This window comes from Chelonia mydas, chromosome 4 (genome assembly GCF_015237465.2).
Source record: "Chelonia mydas isolate rCheMyd1 chromosome 4, rCheMyd1.pri.v2, whole genome shotgun sequence".
Lineage (NCBI taxonomy): Eukaryota > Metazoa > Chordata > Testudines > Cheloniidae > Chelonia > Chelonia mydas.
This window is the reverse complement of record NC_057852.1, coordinates 107,993,327-108,016,143: the sequence shown is the minus strand read 5'-3', so window position 1 is coordinate 108,016,143 and position 22,817 is coordinate 107,993,327. Positions and strand designations below refer to the sequence as shown.

General features: G+C 42.3%; 1 protein-coding gene across 2 annotated transcripts in view; it reads right to left on the bottom strand.

The window, feature by feature from the left end:
* The window catches only part of KCNIP4 (potassium voltage-gated channel interacting protein 4), an 840,337-nt gene extending 828,967 nt beyond the window's left edge, over window positions 1–11,370 (bottom strand). The window contains exon 1 of one of the 2 annotated variants that reach the window (XM_043544587.1): window positions 11,141–11,370. In XM_043544587.1, coding sequence (XP_043400522.1) covers window positions 11,141–11,201 — 61 coding nt within the window. In that variant the 5' untranslated portion in view covers window positions 11,202–11,370. The remainder of the gene's footprint in view (window positions 1–11,140) is intronic. The other variant, XM_043544585.1, reaches the window with a different exon arrangement.
* Between the last annotated feature and the right edge of the window lie 11,447 nt (window positions 11,371–22,817).

Below are 22,817 nucleotides of genomic sequence, written 5' to 3'. Positions count from 1 at the left end.
CATCTAAGTATCTTTTGGATCCAGGTCTATGAAACAGTAGCCTGCCGGTGCACATTAGGGGAACATTCTGATTACTATGCCTTGCACCCCTGGTTAGGGTGTGGAAGACTGTCCAGTGCAGGTGCAAGTTATCTGTCTTCTCTGTCTACTGCACTGAGCACAAAATGGATGCATGCAAGAATCTGGCCCCGTGTGTCAATGCAGACAAGAAAGCATGACAATATACAAAAGCTGCAGTTATAAACTTAAAAAGAAAAGGAGTACTTGTGGCACCTTAGAGACTAACCAATTTATTTGAGCATAAGCTTTCGCGAGCTACAGCTCACTTCATCGGATGCATACTGTGGAAAGTGTAGAAGATCTTTTCATACACACAACGCATGAAAAAATACCTCCCCCCACCCCACTCTCCTGCTGGTAATAGCTTATCTAAAGTGATCACTCTCCTTACAATGTGTATGATAATCAAGGTGGGCCATTTCCAGCACAAATCCAGGGTTTAACAAGAACGTCTGGGGGGGCGGGGGGGAGTAGGAAAAAGCAAGGGGAAATAGATTACCTTGCATAATGACTTAGGCTTGAATAGAGACTGGGAGTGGCTAAGTCATTATGCAAGGTAACCTATTTCCCCTTGCTTTTTCCTACCCCCCCCCCCCCCAGACGTTCTTGTTAAACCCTGGATTTGTGCTGGAAATGGCCCACCTTGATTATCATACACATTGTAAGGAGAGTGATCACTTTAGATAAGCTATTACCAGCAGGAGAGTGGGGTGGGGGGAGGTATTTTTTCATGCTTTGTATGTATGAAAAGATCTTCTACACTTTCCACAGTATGCATCCGATGAAGTGAGCTGTAGCTCACGAAAGCTTATGCTCAAATAAATTGGTTAGTCTCTAAGGTGCCACAAGTACTCCTTTTCTTTTTGCGAATACAGACTAACACGGCTGTTACTCTGAAACCAGTTATAAACTTATGTATCTAGTAATAATATACAGTACCTAGCCTTCACACCCATCACATATCAGTCCTAACTTTAGTGTACTTTCTTACTTCTTACAAATAGTAGGACCAAATCCTACAACCCTTATTCACTCATCCTTGTCTCATTGATGCCTGTGGGACTGTACTTGATAGTAAAGCATATTCAAGTAAGTGTTGCAGGTTTAGTCCCTTAGGTTGAATAAGGAAATAAGCCTTGAAAACTTCATGATTTCACAACTTCCCATAATGAAGAACAATTCTGCTTGGTAGTATTTTACACTGTTTGCTCTCACTTTGCACAGGAGTAAATGTCTTCACAAGATGTATAGCAGCGCATAATAAAACCCATGGAGCTTTAGTACCCCTGTTGTATTTTCAAAGAATCCCTAGATACCTTTGTTCAGTTCAGTAAATCCAGTTTACTTTTGTTAGCAACTAAGGATTTGATTGGTCAATAAAAAATTCATGACTCTGATAATAGACACAATTACCTTCGCTTGAGAGCTTATGGTGAGGAGATTGAACAACAAGAAAAATATTTAACAAAATAAAAGATTTTGGTTTGACTACCACTAAATTTAATATTAGCAGCAACATCCTCCTTTACACAGTTATCATGTGAAACAGATAAGGTGACCAGCTGGTCATCTTGTCTCACAAAGCACCTTATCAAGTCATACTATTTTATCATTGCACCTTATCACGTCATACTATTTAATAATTATTATTATTAAATTACATTACATTAATTATGTAATTATTAAATTACAATTATTATTGTAATGTGTTTTACTAGGCCAGACTTCCATTGGCCTTAATGGAGCTATGCTAATTTAACCAGTTGAGGATCTGACCTATGGTTTGTTTTATTTCCGTATAAAATGAGAATAGTGAAAACAATGCTAACTTTTAAACAAGAAAGAATATTTCTTTACAGGGCAAATCTTAACCTTAGCTGCCATATTATGCACGACAACCTCTTTCAGCTGATAGCTCATTCTTCTCGATGGACATACAACCATTTCTTTCATATTGATGCTATGCAGCTGTACCGTTAATTATAGGCATATATAAGGGGGGTCATGACTGTGAAAAGCATCTCTAAAGAAACTCTAGATTGCAAGTGAAATATGAGTGCAAAACAGCAAAAAGAAATTCACTTCAGAATTCTGATAGCAGTGTTGGGGATTATATCCCTTAAACATGCATAAAACATACAGGGAAAATATGGAGACCCATAAAAATCCTATGGGAAAATAAACAGGGAGTCCTAAAAATACAAAATAGTGATTATTGTAAGAATATATACTGTCTACATTTACATTCTTTTGATTTAATGGACACTGTTTTTCTTTCACTTTTTACTAATGGTCTATAATGGACTTTGCCAGGCTTAACTGAAAGATAAAAAGCGATAGTATTAATTAAAAATAATTGCAATGCAGCACATTTGAAATAAGTACCCATTACAATTACGCCTATGAGCTCACTTAAACTAGCTGGTATAGAAGCCAAGAAAAAAAATGAAATTAAAAAGATAGTTTGTTGAAAAACACAAACTGTCAGCTGATCCAACTGAACTCTTAAATTCTAAATGTCACTCTTTCAAGTCCTCAACCTTATGCTTTTTGTTTCAATCCCTCATTTCTCCCACATGTTATTAATTCTAGCCTCTTTTAAACCTTGGTTTTCCTGACTTTTTTACCTTGGGCCTATGTATTATAAAACACATCTCCTGTGAACAAAGGTTACTAAAAATCCACATGCTGGACCATAATTCTAACAATCTGAGCAATGGGCAACCAAGCCTCCAAATGCTTAGGCCTGGTCTATGCTACAGAGTTGAGTCGACGTTAAGATCCACCTCCCTGAGAGGCGTAGCGCTTAGGTCAATGTCGTTAGGGCGATGCAGTGTCTGTAGACACTGTTACTTACATCACCTGTTGGCTGTTAGCTCCATGTGAGGCTCACTGCAGGAGCTCCCCACCCTGGGGCTGACAGCCTGAGCTGTCAGCCCAACAGCCTGGGGCTCCATTTCACAGCAGGGAGCCTACCAGTTTCACAGCTGCTATTATTTCACATTTCCGCTCCAGCTGTCAGCCCCAGGGCTGGGGGCTCCAGCTGTGAGCCCTGTGTGGTCAGCCTTGCACCACAATGCCCCACTACAGTCAGTGCAAGCACTCCTGCTGAGGACGCGCGCCACTGGCGGAAGGAGGGCAGTGTGGACACCAAACAGCCAATTTAATTGCTGTGGTGACCGTAGTTTGACCTAGCTTAAGTCACCCTCATTTTGACGTGTAGACAAGCCTACAATCACACAAGTAGTCTCACTGAAGTCAAATGACTCCAATCCTACAGATACAAGGTGGGTGAGGTAATATAGTTTATTGGACCAACTTCTGTTGGTAAGAGACAAGCTTTTGAGTCACACACAGCTCTTCAGGTCTGGGAAAGATACTGCATGTGTCACAGCTGCATGCAAGGTGGAGCAGATTTTTCAGCATAAGTAGCTAGCACATGTTTTAAGAGACTGTTTGAGGTAGAGCAGGCCATTCATATCTCTGCAGTTTTAGGACACAGAGCAGGTTACAGATTGCTGTAATAAGGCACAAATCCATTCTCTATTCAATCCATGATTTTTAGTAATCTAGAAGAGTTTTGAATGTAAGCGTCCAGGCTTATCTTTTGAAAGTGTTATGCAGGTTTCCTCTGAGGATGAGGACAGGGGTCAGACAGAGTGATCACTTTGCGAAAAGGAAAGGGAGTACTTGTGGCACCTTAGAGACTAACCAATTTATTTGAGCATGAGCTTTCTTGAGCTACAGCTCACTTCATCGGATGCCACAGTATGCATCCGATGAAGTGAGCTGTAGCTCACGAAAGCTCATGCTCAAATAAATTGGTTAGTCTCTAAAGTGCCACAAGTACTCCTTTTCTTTTTGCGAATACAGACTAACACGGCTGTTACTCTGAAACCTTTGCGAAAAGGGTAGATGTGGTGTTTTTGTCTTTAATCATTTGCTTGTGTGAGTTCATTGGAGTGCATAGTGATTGTCTCGTTTCATCCACATAATTGTTATTGGGGCATTTGGTGCACTGGATGAGGTACACCACATGTTGTGATAGGCATGTGTAGGACCTGAAAAGGTGTATTGTGGGGGGTGTTTATCATTGTAGTAGAGGACATGTGTCTGCAGATTTTGCATCCTTTGTTCTGGCAGGGTCTGGTGCCACTTTGAGTTGGTGTGTCCTGGTCTGTGGAGATCTTACTCCTGGGCTGGAGCACCCACAGGGAAAATTTGGTGGGTGCAGAGCACCCACCAGCAGCTCCCTGCCCTGCCCCAGCTCCGCCTCCTCCCCTGAACACCCCGCCCCGCTCTGCTTCTCTGCCCCCCCCCCGACTTCCTGCGAATCAGCTGTTCCTGCAGGAAGCCTGGGAGGGCTGAGAAGCAGGCGGCGGCTTTGCGCTCAGGCCCAGGGAGGCGGAGAGGAGGCAACCTGGGGCGGGGGAGCACGAGGAGGGCCACCCATGCCGCAGCAGGTAACCCAGGGGACACGCAGGGGAATCGCTCCTGGCCCCAGCTCACCTCGTCCTCCCTGGACCTGAGTGTGAAGCCGCTGCTTGCTTCTCATCCCTCCCCGGCTTCCCGCGTGAACAGCTGATTTGCGGGAAGCCGGGGGGCGGAGAAGCAGAGTGGGGCAGTGCGTTCAGGGGAGGAGGCGGAGGCGGAGGCGGAGATGAGGTGAGCAGGGTCCGGGCAGGGAGCTGCCGGTGGGTGCTCTACACCCACCAAATTTTCCCCTTGTGTGCTCCAGCCCCGGAGCACCCACGGAGTTGGTTGCTCTCTCTGTTCCCCCCCAGCTTCGCTACCCTGCCCCTAGGAGCCAGAGGGACCTGCCGGATGCTTCCCGGGAGGAGCCCCAGGTAAGCCCCACCGGGACTCCCCACCGCGTCCCCGGGCAGGTCCCTCTGTCTCTTAGGGGCGGGGTGGGCACCCACTACAGTGACCCATGAGACCCTCCAACCTGGTTCTGGGGCAGTCGGGGGGGGGGGGTGGATGGGGCAGGGGTCGGGGGGAAGTCAAGGAACGTGGGGGGTTGGATGGGCCATGACCCCCTCGTGGGGTGAGGAGGGAACCAGTTGTTAAGGTTTTGGCAGCTCATCACTGCCCAACTCTATAGACTAGTGAGCACAGCAGTGGCAAGGAGAGATCCTGCAGGGATGGCTAGAACAAAAACAAAAACATATGCAGACCATCAGACCTCCTGGTAGCGCCGTACAGAGTAGCCAGCTAAATCACAGGTCAAATTCTGTGGCGACTTGGTGCCCATGCAAGTTTTTAGCCAGGCCTACCTCCTACTGCACAGCTTTGAAACAGAGACAGATCCTGCCCCACTGAAAAGGATGAGGTGCCTCACAGATGTTCTCCTTGCCTGCCCAGGATGAGCGCCGTGTCTATCAGTCAGAATGCATGCCAATAAATAAGAGTGCTGTATTGACTGTAGCTGTTATTAAAACACAGTTGACTTTTAGCCCACTTCACAACTTTGTGCGCCATTTTTCATTCATGTCAAGTAATAGCAGAAGCCACTGCTAATACCAAATATTAAATGAACAGTGCTGCTTATGAAAACTATTTCTTCAGACAAGCAGACAGTTTTGCACCCACCTCTTTGTTGATTGTTTCCTTGTGAGCGATTGAGCCATTTTGGAAGGGGCAGAGGAAACATTATTCTGTAAGGAAACCCACCAACAGTAAATCCAAGGAATAGAGTTTTACTGCAGTTGTGGTGTAAAAAAAAAAACAACATACAGTGAGTTACCACTAAAAATATTTATTACCGTTACTGCAGGGTCCATTATTATGTGGTAACAACTCCAGATCCAGGTCACAGCATCCATGTAATCTACCTGCCTGCCAACATCAATTTGCTATTTGTGGAGATCCCTGCTGCAAGAGGGGAGTGTTTGGTGGTGAAAAAGAAGAAGTTAGGGCTTTCCCTTTCAGTGCTATTGCTGGAGGTGGGTTAAGAAGGTATAGCAATAAGTGGTTCCTCCCACTTGAGTCCTATTCATAGAAAGGGACCCAGGACGAGCCTGGGAGTTGCAGAGTTTGCATTTGATGCAGATCCCGAAGCAGACACATGCTTTGCTTGTGCTCATAGCTGTCCCTATTGCCTGTTCCATTCTGTATGAAGTGAGGATGGTGAAAGAGAGGAAAACCTCAATCTGAATGATTTGGAGAGCAAGATCTTTATACAATGTATTTCAATACACTTTGTGCTCACAAGAAAGAGGAGACAAGCAGAAAGGGAGGGGGCAGCATGACAAGAATGTGCACATCCATGAAATTAAACAAAATCACCAGCCTTCATGGTATTTTTAGTGGCTCTCTTTGTCATGCACCAAACTCCAAGCATAAATCATAATGGTAAAGAGAATGGCTGAGACTGGATAAAATACAGCTAAATGTTGTACATATCAAATATTCAGCTCTAACCAAAAGACAATCTTAAGTGTACTTCTGATTCAAATATAAAAGCTTTCCATGATGTGTGCAATTTTGTCTTTTTATAGCTGCATTAACTGATAGACACGATCTGCCTCAATATATTTTACAACAGTTGAATAAACTCTGGGAAAGGAGTAACTGCATCAAACCTTGTATGTCTGGAGAAACTTCAAGTATATTTGCTTATTCATCAATACCCTTAGCTTGCATAGTAACTGCTCAACAATGCAAAATAGACAGGAAACAAACTCTGTAAAATTGCTCTTCAGAGGGAAGCCAAGGTACTTTAACTGTATAATGTGAAGTGAGGATCTCTACAGAATTTTGCACATAATTAATCCAAAAATAGTTAGTTACTTAGACATGAGATTATGACCTATGCCAACAAAAGGATATTCAAACTAAAGACTAAACATCTTCTCTTCAACGGAATATCTAGTTACTGCAGTGTTTTTGGAGCCTGATTTTTGGGTGCACAAGGAATGCCAAATCTTCATGAAGTCAACTGGAGTTCGAGGTGTTTACTGAACACAGGATTGTGTACAACATCGCCCGCTTTTGAAATATCTGCTATACAGTAGCAAAAGGAGACAATTTCAATATTATATATTAATTTACATTGTTTGCCATTCTCTCTTAAATGTTATGTCACTTTCCCTTGTAGATTGCATACTTTTCCATTTAAAATACTGATTTTCCTCCCTCACATTTCAGGTCATGAGTCCATTTCATTTGTTCCTTTGCTTGTGTATTCATAATGTCTGCAGGAATGTGCACAGCTTGGAAATAGCATATTTAAGTCAATTCAGTGCCCATAAAGGGAGCATAAAAACCACTACACAAAGGGCTCGATTTCCTCCAGGCTCAGGTTAACATGGCAGAAGACCCCAAAGGCAAAAGTCCACTGGAACAAGACTGCAGCAGCACAAAATAGCCACAATCTTCCTTATCCTGGAAGGAGGTCTTACGCACCCAAAAAAGTGGGAGAATTCGAGCAGAAAGACTGACCAAGGATTCCTGGGAGAAATTGGTTCAGTTCCTCCCCACTGCAGAATTCCTAGAGCCCAGAACAAACTCTAGCAGCCACCCTGTTGGGAAGATCAATGGAAGATACTGACAGCATCACTGCCTGCCCTCCACAGGGGGTGAATCCAGTCTGGGATACAAGGGGAATGGACTGGCATCAGTGGGTGTAATTTACAGCTCCCTGCTCCAGCACTACCAAACTGGGTCCCTATCTTTTTCAATACGTCTTGTACTTATGGTATTAGTTGAAGGGCTTTGCGAAGGCCTCCTTTACCTTCTTTTCTCCTTTCTCTGCAACTGTCTTTCCTTCTTTCCTAGCAAGTCTCTTTTCATCTTGCTCCCCATGTAGCTTCTCCTTCCCCTTTCTCTGCCTGTCTCTCATTTAATTTCTTCTAGTGTCTTTGTCCAGAGATGCCTTCAGGTGCTGAAATCAGGTCTTGATGGAAAAAGTGTTAATACTACTTACTTGGCACTACTGCACAAGAATCTCCCATAAGCGTGGAGGGGAGCAAAAAACAGACAAGATGATCCCTTAACCAAATTTTAAAGTCGTGTAAATACATCTTCATAATATTTCTTGTGGAATCTACTATATATTTAATATGCATAATAGCTGCTTTCTTGAATTGTAAAATAGATTTTGGGGTGGAGAGAGAGAACTGCAAAACAAACCATAGTCCTCTCTCTCCATTTAGCTTTTTTAAAAAAAAATCTTATATAAAAGAGACACATGGATTTTGTAAAGGTTTTGTTCGTGAAAACACCAGAATCCCAACACTACAGCCAGTGTAACCTATTCATCAGTAGAACATCTGTAACACAGGAATGGACACTGCCCTACCAATATGGCTCAATCTTAATCTGTATCAATCTCTAGGAGTGGGGGCATTTCCTGACTGCATCAGCAATCAGTGTTGCTCCCATTGTAGGCAATTTGTTGTAAAATGTGGCCTTTAAGATTCAACATGGTAACTTCCCACCAAATAAAATATGGAAAGGCACTGTCAGTTTGAAAAACATAAACATAGATGTCCTTATCTCTGTTGTTAACATCACTAAAACAGTTTAAAACCTAACAGACTTATCATTAATGCAGTTTGTTTACTTTTCACATTATATTCAGCTTAGAAAGTGATGCAGAGGAACAGTAGTACTTTTGTGGACAGTTTCAGTTTCTGACTCTCATGCCCTAGTAGCAAAATGCTGAAGTGTTCATGGTACAGACACTGCAGTACAAATATACTTACATTTAAAAAGCTGTTTTCACTGCAACTTGAAAAAAGAAATCATGGAAACAACTCTCTTGAAAACGGCTTGTGGTAAACATAAAGTTTTACAAAAAGGGCTTAAATTGATTGGACACTGCCCCTTAGCAATGCTGAACAACATTTATCCAAAATAGTTTTACAAGATTCTACTCTAAACAACATTAAATCCTAATATTGTAAGTACAAATATCACGCTATGCTTTATCCTTGGTAACTACGATATTTTGAGTTTTAAAGGTAAAGACCAAAATCCAGCAGAGACTGATACACATGCATTACTTTACTCATAAATAGTCCCAGTGAAGTCCAGCTGAGTACAGTAATGCACATGTGTAATATTTGCACAATCAGGGGCAAGAAAAATCAGCCTAATTATTATGAGCAGTGAGCCAAGGTACAATAGTCCTATATAAAAAGGAACCATTTATTTTGAGCCTTGTAATTACAATAAAGTAGATGTGGTCAACAACTTTTTTCCTCTAAGATTTCCTGGCAAAATAGTGTACACTGAGTGCCTTATATTTTTGTAAAAATTCACACTTTGCTTTTTGTAATTAAGTAGTGAAAATGCAGTTTACTAATTTTATCCATGTCAACCATGTATCTTAAAGAGATGCCCATTAAAAATTCTATGAGCAAGCAGGATTCACGTCAAGTGAACCAAAAGAGTAATTCTGCTGAACATACATGTTAAAATTTTAAAGTGCAGGTTCAACTAAAAAAAGTATTTCTGTAAAAACAGCATCTAGTCATTTCATATTTATTATTTCCTCAGTTTACATGCAAACATTTTCCCCTTACTGCTAACTCTGAAAACTCTACCTCCGTTCACCCCTTCTTACACATCAGTTCTAGTAACAATCCATAGGCCAAATTATGCCTCAGTAACAGCTGTGAAATCCCACTGCCTCCAAATTATGACCTTAGTTCCACCTGTTTAACCCTATGAGCCTTGAATGGGGATATCACAGGTGTAACTGAGGGAATCACGTGGCATGTAGAATATTTACTACAGGAGATAATATGAGAAAGAAAGAAACCAACTTGATTTTTAGATTCCAAGTAGAGACTAATGCTGACAGGAAAAAGTCTTTACTTGTGTCTCAGTGGTTAACAGGCCAAGTTTCCACAGCTTACAAGAAATAGAGTATCACAGCATCACTTCTACAGAGTTACTTCTCAGACTAAAAAGACCCTTTGTTTTTAAGCACAGCTTATTTTTTCTGTCATACAATACAAATATACAGTTTAACAGTTTAACAATATAGCCTAAAAAACAGGATTACACACACACACAATGATCAAGATTCCTTTATAAAGTTCAAGTGCCCTAATATCCTGCCTGTAAAACTGCAAGCCCTAATTTTTGAACGGGAGAAAAGTAGATGAAAGCAGAACATGGCCTGGGGACTAGGCCAGTGAGTGGATGGTGGTACAATCCTATAGAGTGCACGTGGCTCAGAGACTTTTGCTTAGAAGACTACTTTGAAGCAGCAGGAAGCGGCTAGGACTCTGCTGCCTCTCTTTATGTAACCTCACTTCAAGGCCAATGCTCTTCTGTGCTTGGCACCAAGCAGTTTGCAAGCAGGAGTCTAAGAATACAGCAGGAAATATTAACACATTTGCCTCTTTCCTTGACAAATACATGTCAAAAGGATCAGGGAATGTTATTTTGCAAGAGTTCTACATGAATTCTCACTTCTCTCCATAGCCAGCAGGCTGTTAAGAAGTGGGCATCATCCATAATACCAGCAATTTAAATAAAAATACATTCTCTCCATCCATCATATCTAAATAAAATCAGTTTCTTGTGTACGGTGGGTGTAAACTGTAACCCCTACGCCCTGGTTTCTTTTCTAAAACGCAAGTTACTCCGTGCAGTTTCTTTGGAATATGCTGAACTGCAAAACACAAGAAAAACAAGAAGAGATCGGCCAGCTAGTGTTTCTGTTATAAAGAGTGTCACTGTCTTCAGCTAGATAGTTTTGTTTTTTTACACAGACATAACACGCGCAGGGAAGTACAAGTGTGACTGATCAAAATAACGTCATGTGAGAGTTAGCGATCGGAAAGAACGTGTGCAGGTTGCATTTGGCAGTTTCATATCTAGCCTCCGTTCATTTCAGGAAAGGCAAGAGCACCAGCAAGGTTCACAGTGGACACCTTAGGATAGACTTTCCTAGGCATTGAACATTTCTCTGACCCGGATCTCATGCATTAATCGCCTCCCTCTCTCAAGCCAGCGCAGGTTTATTCCTCTCATGCCAAGCGGCAAAGAGGGGGGTCCCTCGACAAGTTGCAAGGTTTCTGCTTAACACGAATCAAAGCCCAACATGCTCGCCCAGTCCTACCGCCTGTAGAGCTGGCCTCCTCCAGCTGCGCCGAGATGCTCTCCACTCTCCTCGCATTCATGCCGAGAGGGGTGGGCTCGCCTAAAGTCTCGTCGGGGCTGGAGAAGAAAAAGGCGACACGGTGTTCCCCCAGCCAGCGCACAGAGCGAGCGGCCGCGCTGGGTAGGCTCCGCCGTGCGCCTGTGTGCCGGAGCCGAGCCGCAGCCGCGCGGGAGCCAGCCCGCTCACCTTTGAGGGAGGCGCAAGGGCGGACGCGCCAGCCAGCCACGGAGCGGGACCGTGGCACCCCCAGCCTAGCCTGCGCGGGCACCTCCCCCTGCAACCTGCTGCAGGGTCCCGGACCGGGGCGGGCGGCGAGCACGCGGTCCCGCTGGATCCCTGGGATGGTTCTGGGAGCTCCGTGTTGGGCTGCCTGGAGCTCCCTGAGGGGCCCCGTTCATGGCTGCCGGGGGGCCCCTTGGTGCCAACGCTGCTGCACAAAAGCCTCTACCCCTCTCCCACGCCCGGCCCAGGACATGGAGCCCCTGGCTCCACCCCAGTGCAGGGACCGGTGCTAGACTAGATGTGTGGCTGCCCTGTTCCATACCTTGGCTCTCGGGAGCCGGCACCTCTAGGAGGGGAAAGGCTAGTTTAGGTTCCATGTCCTGTGGCTCCCTGCCTTCTTAGAGGCTGCCAACAAGAAAGCCAGTTACTGACCCTGGCCAGCAAGGCAGGGGTAGACACCTGGCTCCTAGGAACTGGCCTGAGACCATCGGCTCCTTTCCTACAGGCCAGCCAACAGCATACAATTGAATTTAGCACAGGGCCCACCCAGGGAATGCAGGAGTCCACAGAAGTCTAGTGCAGGTATCCACAGAGCTAAAAGGAAACACCCCTTTGCCATTCTTACCTCAAGTCAGCATGGGCTGATGCATTGGGCTCTTGACTAGGATCTAGGAGACCTGTGCTCCCTTCCCAGCTCTGCCACTGACTTTAGGCAAGTTGTTTCCCTCCCACCATTTGTCTTGTCTATTTAGGCAGCAAACTGTTTGGAACAGGGGCCCTCTTATTGCGGGATTGTACCTGGGACCTCCATATCAGTCAGGCTCTCTGTGGGTATGTCTACACAAGGATAAAAGCCCTGAAGCATGGCTATGGCTGTCCTGGGTCAACTGACTCAGACTTGGGCTGCTGGGCCTACAAAGATCCCTGGTTAAACGTTCAGGCTCAGATCCTCCACTCTTGCAGAGTCCTAGAGCTTGGGCTCCAGTCCAAGTCCAAATGTCTACAAAGCAATTTTTCAGTCCCAGAGCCTGAGCCCTGCAAGGCCGAGTCAGCTGACCCAAGCCAGCTGTGGGCTTTTTATCCCTGATTTGACATAATCTGTAGCTGGTCTATGTCAGCTGACTCTGGTTTTGGGGCTATCAAATTGCAGATGATTGGGCCCGGGCTCTGGTCTGGGACTCACCGCTCACAGGGTCCTGTGAGCAGAGAGCCCCAGACTCCATACCAAGACCAGACGTCTACACTACAATTTTATAACCCCACAGCCCAATCTGGCTGACACAGGCCAGCTGCGGGAGTTTTATTGCATACCCTAAGTCCTAGTGCAAAACAGATATGTAGTTTGGAGATCAGACTGTGCACAGAACTCTGTGCAATCCAAAAGAACAATTGTAACTTGCAAAGGCAAGGCACTAACCCAGTTCTTGACCTAGAAGATCAGACCCATCACACATGAATCCCATTTTGCTTCAAAATCCCTTTGTTTGATCAAAATATGGCAAGCTCCACCACAGAATATGAAGTCCTTGGGCATTACATGTCACCTCAGAAGGACAGCAATAATATATCACCACACAAAAGAAATCTCTTAGACACTTTGTGTAAGTGGGAGCAAGTTCATTAATCAGTGGCATTCCAATCAGTTGCTCCAGGGTTGGATATGGCTCAAACTGTCAACATGACCAGCCAGGGCATGGTATTCAAAGGTTGGATTTAGCCTTTCCTTTTTGTTTTTAAATGCAAAGGGGCAGCTTAAGGTATCCTCTAATTTAAAAAACAGCCACAGTGAAACATTACCAGAAGAAGATCTTTCCAGTATTGCAAATTTCCCAGTAGGATTTTCTGCTGATTATTTCTTTTTATTCTTTAAATTAATATGACTTGTTTTAGGGTCCACAGTGACTTTCTCCCTATGCATTGTCTTTCTCTCCTTATCCCAACCATTTTTATATTCTTTTTTTGTTAGGGAGCAGAAAGGACTCAGGCATAGACTGAGTCACCTAAAACATTAATTATGTTGTCTTCTTCATTGAATTTCCTAACTGGAACTTTTGAACAATTTCTCCCTCCTCATTGCAGCTGAGAGAGAAGGGACAGTACTTCGCTCCTTCCTAATTGCTAAGTCCTTTAAGGAAAATCCTCCTTTCTTCAAGTACATGGGGATAGAGATAAAATGGATATTGGCCTAAGATGATGGAATGGTTGAGGGCTTTCCTGAACACTGCATGGTCAGGGTAGGAAGAGATTCTACAGTCTACTAACTCACTGGCAGCCAGAGACAGTTGGTGTGCAGAGGCACTCCTGCCAACTGACCATTTCTCTAGAAATGGCCTCTGTACATAAGACTAGGGGGGAGCAGATATGCTGGCTCAATGCCAGCTAGAGATTCACCTATGTAATGAGAATTCTCAGGTAGGCGAAAGTGGGCTTTACAGCACTAGACTAGTACACAGACAGGGCAGGCACCATTCTGGCCCTATAATCAGGATTTGAACTCAGATACTACTAGCATTGCCAGAAAACTTGTCCAACTGTTGACTATTGTATACCAAAATTATTCAATAAAGCTAGTCATCTTACATGAACCAAAAGCAAGGAAATGCTGATCTCCAGCTGCCCCTTTACTTTGCTCACATTGCAGTATGTCAGTGTTGTCTCAGAACTGAGAGAGTTATGAAAACACTATTATGACTAGCTGTTGCAGCATATACAGAGTGAGCTAAAGAAAGTATGGCAATCAAATCAAAATGCCTTTGGATTTGTTAGTTTAAGCCAGAGACTTAAGAAAAATTACAAATTAGCATAATATAGAGTATAACTTTTAGAAAGTGAACAAAACTTGTACAGATAAGATCTCATGATGCAGAGAAAAAAAACCTGCCTCATACCCAATTGATTATAAATTAAAACACAAATGACCCAGATAAATGAAATTGTGTCTGTAAATCTACAACTTTTTACCTTCTCCCTCCAACCATCTCTTCTAGTACTTGCTCTGTCTCCTTTCACCCACCTACTCTCCCTTTGTCTGCTGTTCTTGGTGGAACTTGAAGTCACTCGATCAATTCCCTCTGCAAAAGTCTTCCTTTGAACTACATCTTGCAGATAAGTTTTAAATCAAGATTGAAAGAGTTTAAGACTATCCTCAGTCACTGCTATGACCATCTGTTTAAAAGCTCATTGCCTCCAACTATTGTCAGCTAATTCCTTATACTAATGGCCCATGTATAATCAAATTCCTTCTTTGACTCTACCCTATGATCTCCAATCTGTGACTACTTCAAACACTAATCCCCAAAATTGTGACTGGTCACAGTGCTCAGTACGTAAACAAATTCCATAGCTATCTGCTTCATACTACTGTGTTCTCCAATTTGCTTTCCTAATCTGTAGCTACAGTTGTGTGTAAGTAAATGGGAACCAAGCACTTTGCAATATTATATTATAACAGCAGGTACCTGGACCTTTAGGAGTTATAAGGTATGAGGACTCACTCTATGCCCGCAAGAGACTCCATCTACATGTATGGCAGTTCTTTGGGACTGCAACCTCTTCCAAACTTTTTTGGATTTTATCTCTCTCTGGATTATTTAACCGTACTTGTTTTCTCTTCCGATTTGAAGATTTTCTTATCTCACCAGTGTTAGCAATCAGGTCCAAAATACTGTTCACTTAAAAATATAGGGAAACAGTGTATATAAATATAAATAGAAAAAGCATTGAAACATATTGGGAAAAACCCTCACCTGGTGTAAATGGATGTAGCGTCATTGATTTCTTAGAGATACACAGATAGTAGAACTCTGAAGATTTATACCTGTTGAGCATCTGATCCAATCTTATCTAGCCTGAGACTATAGAAAGCCTTGACACCAATATGGGATGTGAGACAGTTACAATGGTTAAGTGTTAATAAATGAACCTATATGTCAGAAGTTTGTACCTCAAAGTTTGGTGTGTTTACAGTTGCTCTTAAAGACTAAATTATCTACCATTTCCCAAATAGCGTCCATTTTTCTCCAGTATCCATTGACTTTCTGCTAGCTTTTCAAGTCTCTGTATCTCTGCTCTAGGTCATGTTTAGTGAACCTTTTACACAGAAGGTACTTGGTTGTTCTTGGCAGAGTCTGGTGATACAGAATTCTATTCAGTATTAAGAGGCAGAACTTCTTTTTGACATAATTACATTTTTACCAATACAGAAGTGTATTGTGTTTTCCAGTTTCTAAAACATCTGAGGTCCATTTCTCTTCCAATTTCCTTATGCCTACTTGATCATTTCAAATAGTTATATTTTGGACCTGTGTACTAATAACACTGTGCTATCATTTAGAAAGGTACATATATCCTTGGGATTTCTTCCCTTTTAATTATTTTTTAGTACAGTTGGTCATTCTGGTTCCTGGCTGATTTCTTCTTCTAGAAGTTGAATTAATGTATTTCCCCTAGCCTTAAGCTTAAACCAACTACCATGATTTTGCCACTCCTGTTTAAAATGCACTGTAAAATAAATTGTATCATGAAGCTAGACTTACGGCTGAGAAGACATTTTTATTCTAAGAACAAATTCAGGACCAAATCATCCTTTCCATGAGTAAAAAACTGGAAAAAATAAGAGTGAGTTACAGCTTGTGGAGTTCCAGTGGTGTCATCCTATCAAAGAGGGCATGGTTTGTACTCCCACTTATGGAATCAGAAGGGTTTAGCCTTCTAAACTCAATGATCCATAGGGATGTACAAAGCTCTAGGGGGAAATCCCTGCTGAGCTTGGGATAGCTGCGAAGTGCTGAGGCTTTAGGGCAGAGACCCAAGCAGTACCTACACTAGAGAACTGAATCATTTGTAATTTAACAGGTTAGATTGAACCATGTGTGCTTAAACTGGTTCTGTGTGTTTACACCAGCCATCATGAGCCAATTTAAGAATCATTGCATTTTTGCCTCACTTCTGCAAGGCCTTTCTCAGGCAAAACTCCTAAGGAGTATGGACATCAGACTCGGGCCCAGAGTGCTGTTTTCCATATATAGGAACACAGAAACATGTGTTTAGAGATCCGAATATTGAAATCAACGTTATGATGCTGCACCTACATTTGATTTAAATGATTCCATAGTCCAATGAAGTAATTTGAAGATGAATCTTGTTACAATAAATGCACTGCATTCATGTTTATGGATAACAGTTTATACACAATAGAGTCGGGAAGTTTCTTAGTCATAATTTGGCCTAAATTCATATATATTAAGAACTGAATCCGATCCGATCTATACCCATTTGGAGCCCTATTTACTTTAATGGGATTTAGTGTGGGTATGAGTTGAATGGTCCTGATCGGTTTGCAGGACTGGGGCTAAAAACAGAAAAGTTATCATACACGGCCCTGATTCAAGAAGTTTCCCTACTCAGGACAGCATATATTAGAATATTTTAAGAGTCTTGGTGGTTAGGAAGAAAAACTTTGAATGTTCTGCTGCCTGTGAATGTTAAATCTCAAGCATAACATTATATTAATGTAATATTTTGCATTTAATTGTGCATCAGTACTCTTGTACAGCAAGATTTGGTGATAAACAATACGGACTACAACCTGAACTGATGTAAGCAGAGGATCTAGTCCTATGCTGTTGAATAGCATTTACGCTTTGTTACTTACTGGGGGAAGGATTTTAGTATAAGTCTGTCTATGTGTAATTCATTGCATGTCTAAAATTAACATCTTTAATCATTTCTGTAGGGGTCAGGAGAGTTCCCACTTAGCATAAATGGGTATGCAAATCAGAATTTAAAGGTGGTGACCAGCAAATGGTTTTATTAAAACTTCAGCTTTACAGTTATGTACCAGATACGCCAAATAACTCAGCTAGGAGAGAGATTTACCTCTTATTCTTACAAGATGAGATTTTCAAAGGATCCTAGGCAGATAGGCACCCAGCCCTCACTGAATTTCAATGGAATCTGAGTGCTTAATTACTGTAGGTTCTCAAACACCCAGCTTCAGTTTCCTCCCCCAAATCCAGGTTAGTGGGCTTTCCTTTGGTGAAATACATTTGCCTGCTGAGTGGAGTTGCCCCCCTACATATTAACTATTTTGTTCATGGTGTGGTGGTGACTTGTGTGTTTGTTTTTCAGTTTATGCAGAATTATGTATTTTTAATTTCTTTTGTCAGTGCTGTAAACTTTAATATCCAAAGTTCAGATGAAATGATATTTTAAAAAATGTCATTTCAAAACCATGCATGCTTTTTAAATATAACATTGCATATGATCCAGCACCAGTCTGCAGTGCTGCTTGAAGGTATAATGAGGTAATCTGTATCACTTAATATAAACTGTGTCATTTAATCATTTACCGTCATTATTAGGCTGTCACTGAAGTTATTTCGTGACTAAATCTTATTCAATGTAATGTTTCATATTTACAGATACAATACTATTATTTTACATACCGTATTTATTTAACATCTCATCCTCATCTGGATGGATCACAAAACACTTTAAACATAAATACATAAATGGATGAAGTAGTTGCCTGTGCTACTGAAATGCAGCCAACTTTGGAGGACAAACAACCGGATCAGAGCACACTGTACAGTCGTGGATGTAAGGAAAATCTTGGCTAGCGATGCTGTGGCAGACCCCTGGTCTTGAGAAAAGATGAATGGGATTTGTAATGTTGCTCCAGAACAGACAGGACTTTGAGTTTTAAGGACTCATCTGAAACACCCACACAAAATAGTCTGCAAGGAGCTCAGTTTATAAACCTCTGAAGGAAAAAGTGCTGAGCTGACCTTGCTGGTATTTGGACAGCATTCAAATGGAGACACTCTGTGGCAGCATGGCATCTCAGCACTTCTTCTGGCGGCTTGCCATTCAGCCATGTGTTGGCTCTCCACTGCTTTCTGCTCTCCCGCTCTCATCAGTGCTTCAGTCCAGCACTGTAGTCCAGTATACCCCAGCCTGACATGTCCACCCATTTCCCTGTCCTAGCTGCCTCCACCCATTAGTGCTTTGGAGTGGGGTGGGAGCGGGCACAATGACTGGCAGAAAATTGAGCTTATCAGAAATAAAGAAGCCATTTGCACCCAGTCTTCTATAAAGACAACTGCTACTGCATAATAACTGGAAAGCAATACTGCATATTTGTTTTCGTTTCTAGTGCTGAGCTGGAGACCAGAGCTAGAGTTTGAGGAGCAAAAATCCAAGGAGTTCAAGGTATTTCAAACTCACTTCTTAGGCTCCCAAGCCATCTCTTTCAGGCAAAATCTAGCTATATGTATTGCATATGACATGCATATATACAGGACTGTAACAGAGTACCCACTCACCGCTAGGGTGCCTCCTTGTGTTTAGATCTGGGAAAGTAGCTTTCCTGACATTATGTATCCTCTTCTGCTCTCTGAGAGTCTCTTTTGGTAACTTGGGCCTCTGACCAAGTCCCCATTTATCCTTCCAGGGTTAAAAAGTCAAACAGGGCCACTGTGCAAATGCCTTCTCCAGACAGTATTCAGCCCCAGCTCAAGGCTCTGTGCCACTATTACCAGTGGCTGGCAGAGGAACCTTGGCCCTACCACTACACCAGGTTCTGGCCCAGGGACCCTATAACCAGCAATCCGGGTCTGCTCAGTCCCTTTCCCTGTTACTGTTTCCCTGGGCTCCTTCCTACCCAGTCACTCTTCTCTTACCTGTTTCTGGGCTTATCACAGGAACCTGCTGTACTCCCTATGGCTACTTCATCCTCTTCTAGCCTCTTGCTAGACTCCTTACTCCAGGACAGGATCTCAGGACATATTCTACCTCCGGATTTCCTCCTTGTCCCTGATCCCCTCCCTCATCCCAGGGAGTGATAGCAGCCTCCTTCCTCTACAGTCCCCTTCTGCTTTCAGCCTCCTGGCTTTATAGTACTGTCTAGCTCTTCCCAGGTGGGCTTCACTCTTAGCCGGGGCCTCCCTCTCACAGGTGATGCCAGGTAACCTAATCAGTTTCTCAAGCCCTCATTAACTCTATCAGGACTGTTGTGGGGTGCACACTTCATCACAAGGACATATAGCTGTATATGTGGCTATATAAACAAACACATGCCCATAATTCACACATATATGTAGATTAATAGCATCCTATTTCAGAATGTTTACAAAGCATTTTAAGATCCTACAGATAAAGATGCTGTAGTCATGCCAAGTATTGTGCTTATGATTCAGCTATGGACATCTTAGGAACAGGAGTCACATGTTTGTTAATGCTTGTCTATAAGACATGAGGCCAGAAGTCTTCTCTCAGTGAGAACAGTCCAACCTCTTTGAAGTAAACAGAATGGCATTGGTATGTGAGAAGTGACTTGAGTCAAGATAGAAGTTTTCCTCATTTCACCTGCACAATCAATGCTTTCAGATTGGCTGAATTTATTCTATGAATTTTAGGCATATTTCCTGATTTTTTTACAATAGTTATTCAAATTGAGAGAGAAAAAAGTAAGTACTCTGTTGTCATGGAAAATCATCTTCTTCATAAAATCCTTGAAGACCAGCTCTGACTTACTCAGTGTTTCCAAATACTGTATCTACTAATTTCACTGCTTTCTTCATGTTTCCCATACATCTTCCCACCACATCTAAGGGAGATAGCCCTAACTTGTGCCAGATCCCTACGCAGTTTGATCCTTAGAAGATAAACACTACAGAAAAACCCAGTCACACCAATTTTCAGAAGGGATTTCTTCTGAAAAATTGAACCTTCTATGGATCATCTGCAACTACCTACATTAATAAGAATATAGCAGTAGGATAATTTGTAGGACAGTAAGTTTAGCAGTAGGAACATACTATTGACCACCTGTCCAGGATGGTGGTGGTGACTATGAAATGCTTAGGGAGATTAGAGGCTATTATTGATTTTATGTTTTCATAAATGGGGGATTTTAACTATTCCCATATTGACTGGGTACATGTCACCTCAGGACAGTAAGTGGTTATAAAATTTCTAGAGACTATTAACTGCTTCTGGAACCCAGCTAGCCCTGGAACTCACAAGGGGAGAAGCAATTCTTGATTTAATCCTAAGTGACACACAGGATCTGGTCCAAGAGCTGAATATAGCTGAACTGCTCGGTAATAGCAACCATAATCTAATTAAATTTAACATCCTTGTAGGGGGGAAAATACCAAAGAAACCCAGCATAAATAACTTCAATAAGGGGAACTACAAAACAAATGAGGAAGCTAATTCTCATGAAGGAACAAAAATATGAAATTGCAGAACTACTGTGGGACGTAACCTATTGGTTAAATCAGCCGCTGTACAAGATGACTGGAAGATAGCTAATGTAACGCTAATTTGATCAGAGATGATCCTGACAATTACAGGCCAGTAAGCCTAACTTCAGTACTAGGCAAATTGGTTGAAAATATATAAATAACAGAATCAGACACAGATGAACACAATATGTTGCGGAAGAACCAACATGGCTTTTGTAAAGGGAAACTGTGCCCCACCAATTAGAATTCTTTGAGGGGGGTCAAACAAACATGGATAAGTATGATGCAGCAGATATTGTGTACTTGAACTTTCAGAGAGCCTTTGACAAGGCTCTTGTGCAAACTAAGCCGTCATGGGATGAGAGAAGGTCCTCATGGGTCAGTAACTGGTTAAGATAGGAAACAAAGGATAGGAATAAATGGTCAGTTTTCACAGTGGAAAGAGGAATAGTGAGGTCCTACAAAATCTGTATTGGGACCAGTGCTGTTGAACATATTCATAAATGATCTGGAAAAAGGGGTAACTAGTAAGGTGGTGAACTTTGTAGATGATACAAATTACTCAAGGTAGCTAAATCCAAAGCTGACTGCAAAAGGTTACAAAGGAACCTCAGATAACTGAGTGACTGGGCAACAAATTGTCAGAGGAAATTCATTGTTGATAATTGCAAAGTAATCCACATTGGAAAACAATCCAAGCTGTCCATACAAAATGACGGGGTCTAAATAAACTTACCACTCAAGAAAAAGATCTTGGAGTCATTGTGGATAGTTCTCTGAAAATATCCACTCAATGTGCAGCAGCAATTAAAAAGGCTAATAGAATATTAGGAAGCCTCAGTGAAGGCCAAAAGTATAACTGGGTTCAAAAAAGCTTTTTGATGAGTTCATGGATGATAGGTCCATGAATGGCTATTTGTCAAGTTGGTCAGGAACGCAACCCCATCCTCTGGGTACCCAGGGATGGATCACTTGTTAACTGCCCTCTGAAGCATCTGGCAATGGCAACTGTCAGCAGAAGATAGGATACAGGGCTAGATGGACCATTGGTCTGTCCTGATATGGCCATTCTGATGTTCTTATTTACCTAATACAGATGCTCTATATGTATGGTTTCCCTCCTTTTGAAATTCTAATGTATACAATGATTGCCTAATGGGCACAGAAGTAAATGGAATATTTAGGTCTGGTCTACATTTAAAACTTAGATTGACAGTTACAACACACATGGGGTGTGAAAAATCTATACCCCTGAGTGCCGTAGCAATGCTGACTTAATCCCTGGTGTAGACACAGCTAGGTTGACAGAGGAATGCTTCTGCCAACCTAGCTACTGTCACTCAGAGATGGAATTCCTACAGCAATGGAAAAAAATTCAGTCTGCATCTACACTATGAGGTTACAGCAGCATAGCTATGGTACAATACCTATAGTGATAGCACCTACAGTGCAGACATGGTCTTAGAGAATGAAGGGACTATTGTCTGTGAACAGGAAGCCGTGTGTCTCTTGAGCTGTTAATATGTTGAACTCCTGTGATAGTCTCATTTTTTGAAAGCTTCTGCTGAAGGACCTTTCAATAGTACCCCAATTATTTAATATGTATATTGTGGTAGCACTTAGAAACCAACAAGGGTGGGGCCCCATTGCACAAACATAGAAAATGACAGTCCATGCCCCAAACTGCTTACAGTGCAAAAGACAAGACCTACCAGGTGGATGAGGCAAACAAGTGGTCCAACGTGATGGGTGGAAGAGACAGAGTAACAAAAACAGGGGTGGGCAATTCTTAGCGAAACAGGGGCAGTAATCTCAACTTGATACCTGTTTAGCCATTGTCATGTTAACATTTGGCAAATATTTCAATGAACTAATTGATTTACATTGTTCATTTCATTACCATTATCTCAAAACACTTTGAAATGTAACAGAAAATATATAAGTGAAATATAGATAAATCAGACAGTGACTGGGACACAAGCAGAAATCTAAAATAGTAAATCTAGAATCATGCTGTTTGTTTTCTACTGTTCATTCAGGTTTCAACCACTTCTCAATAAAAGAGTCCATCCAACCAGCACCTTGGACAGTCTTTTAAAAATACACCAAAACAGCCAGACCCATCAATTACTCCAAGATCAAGAAGCCTGGCAACATAGTTA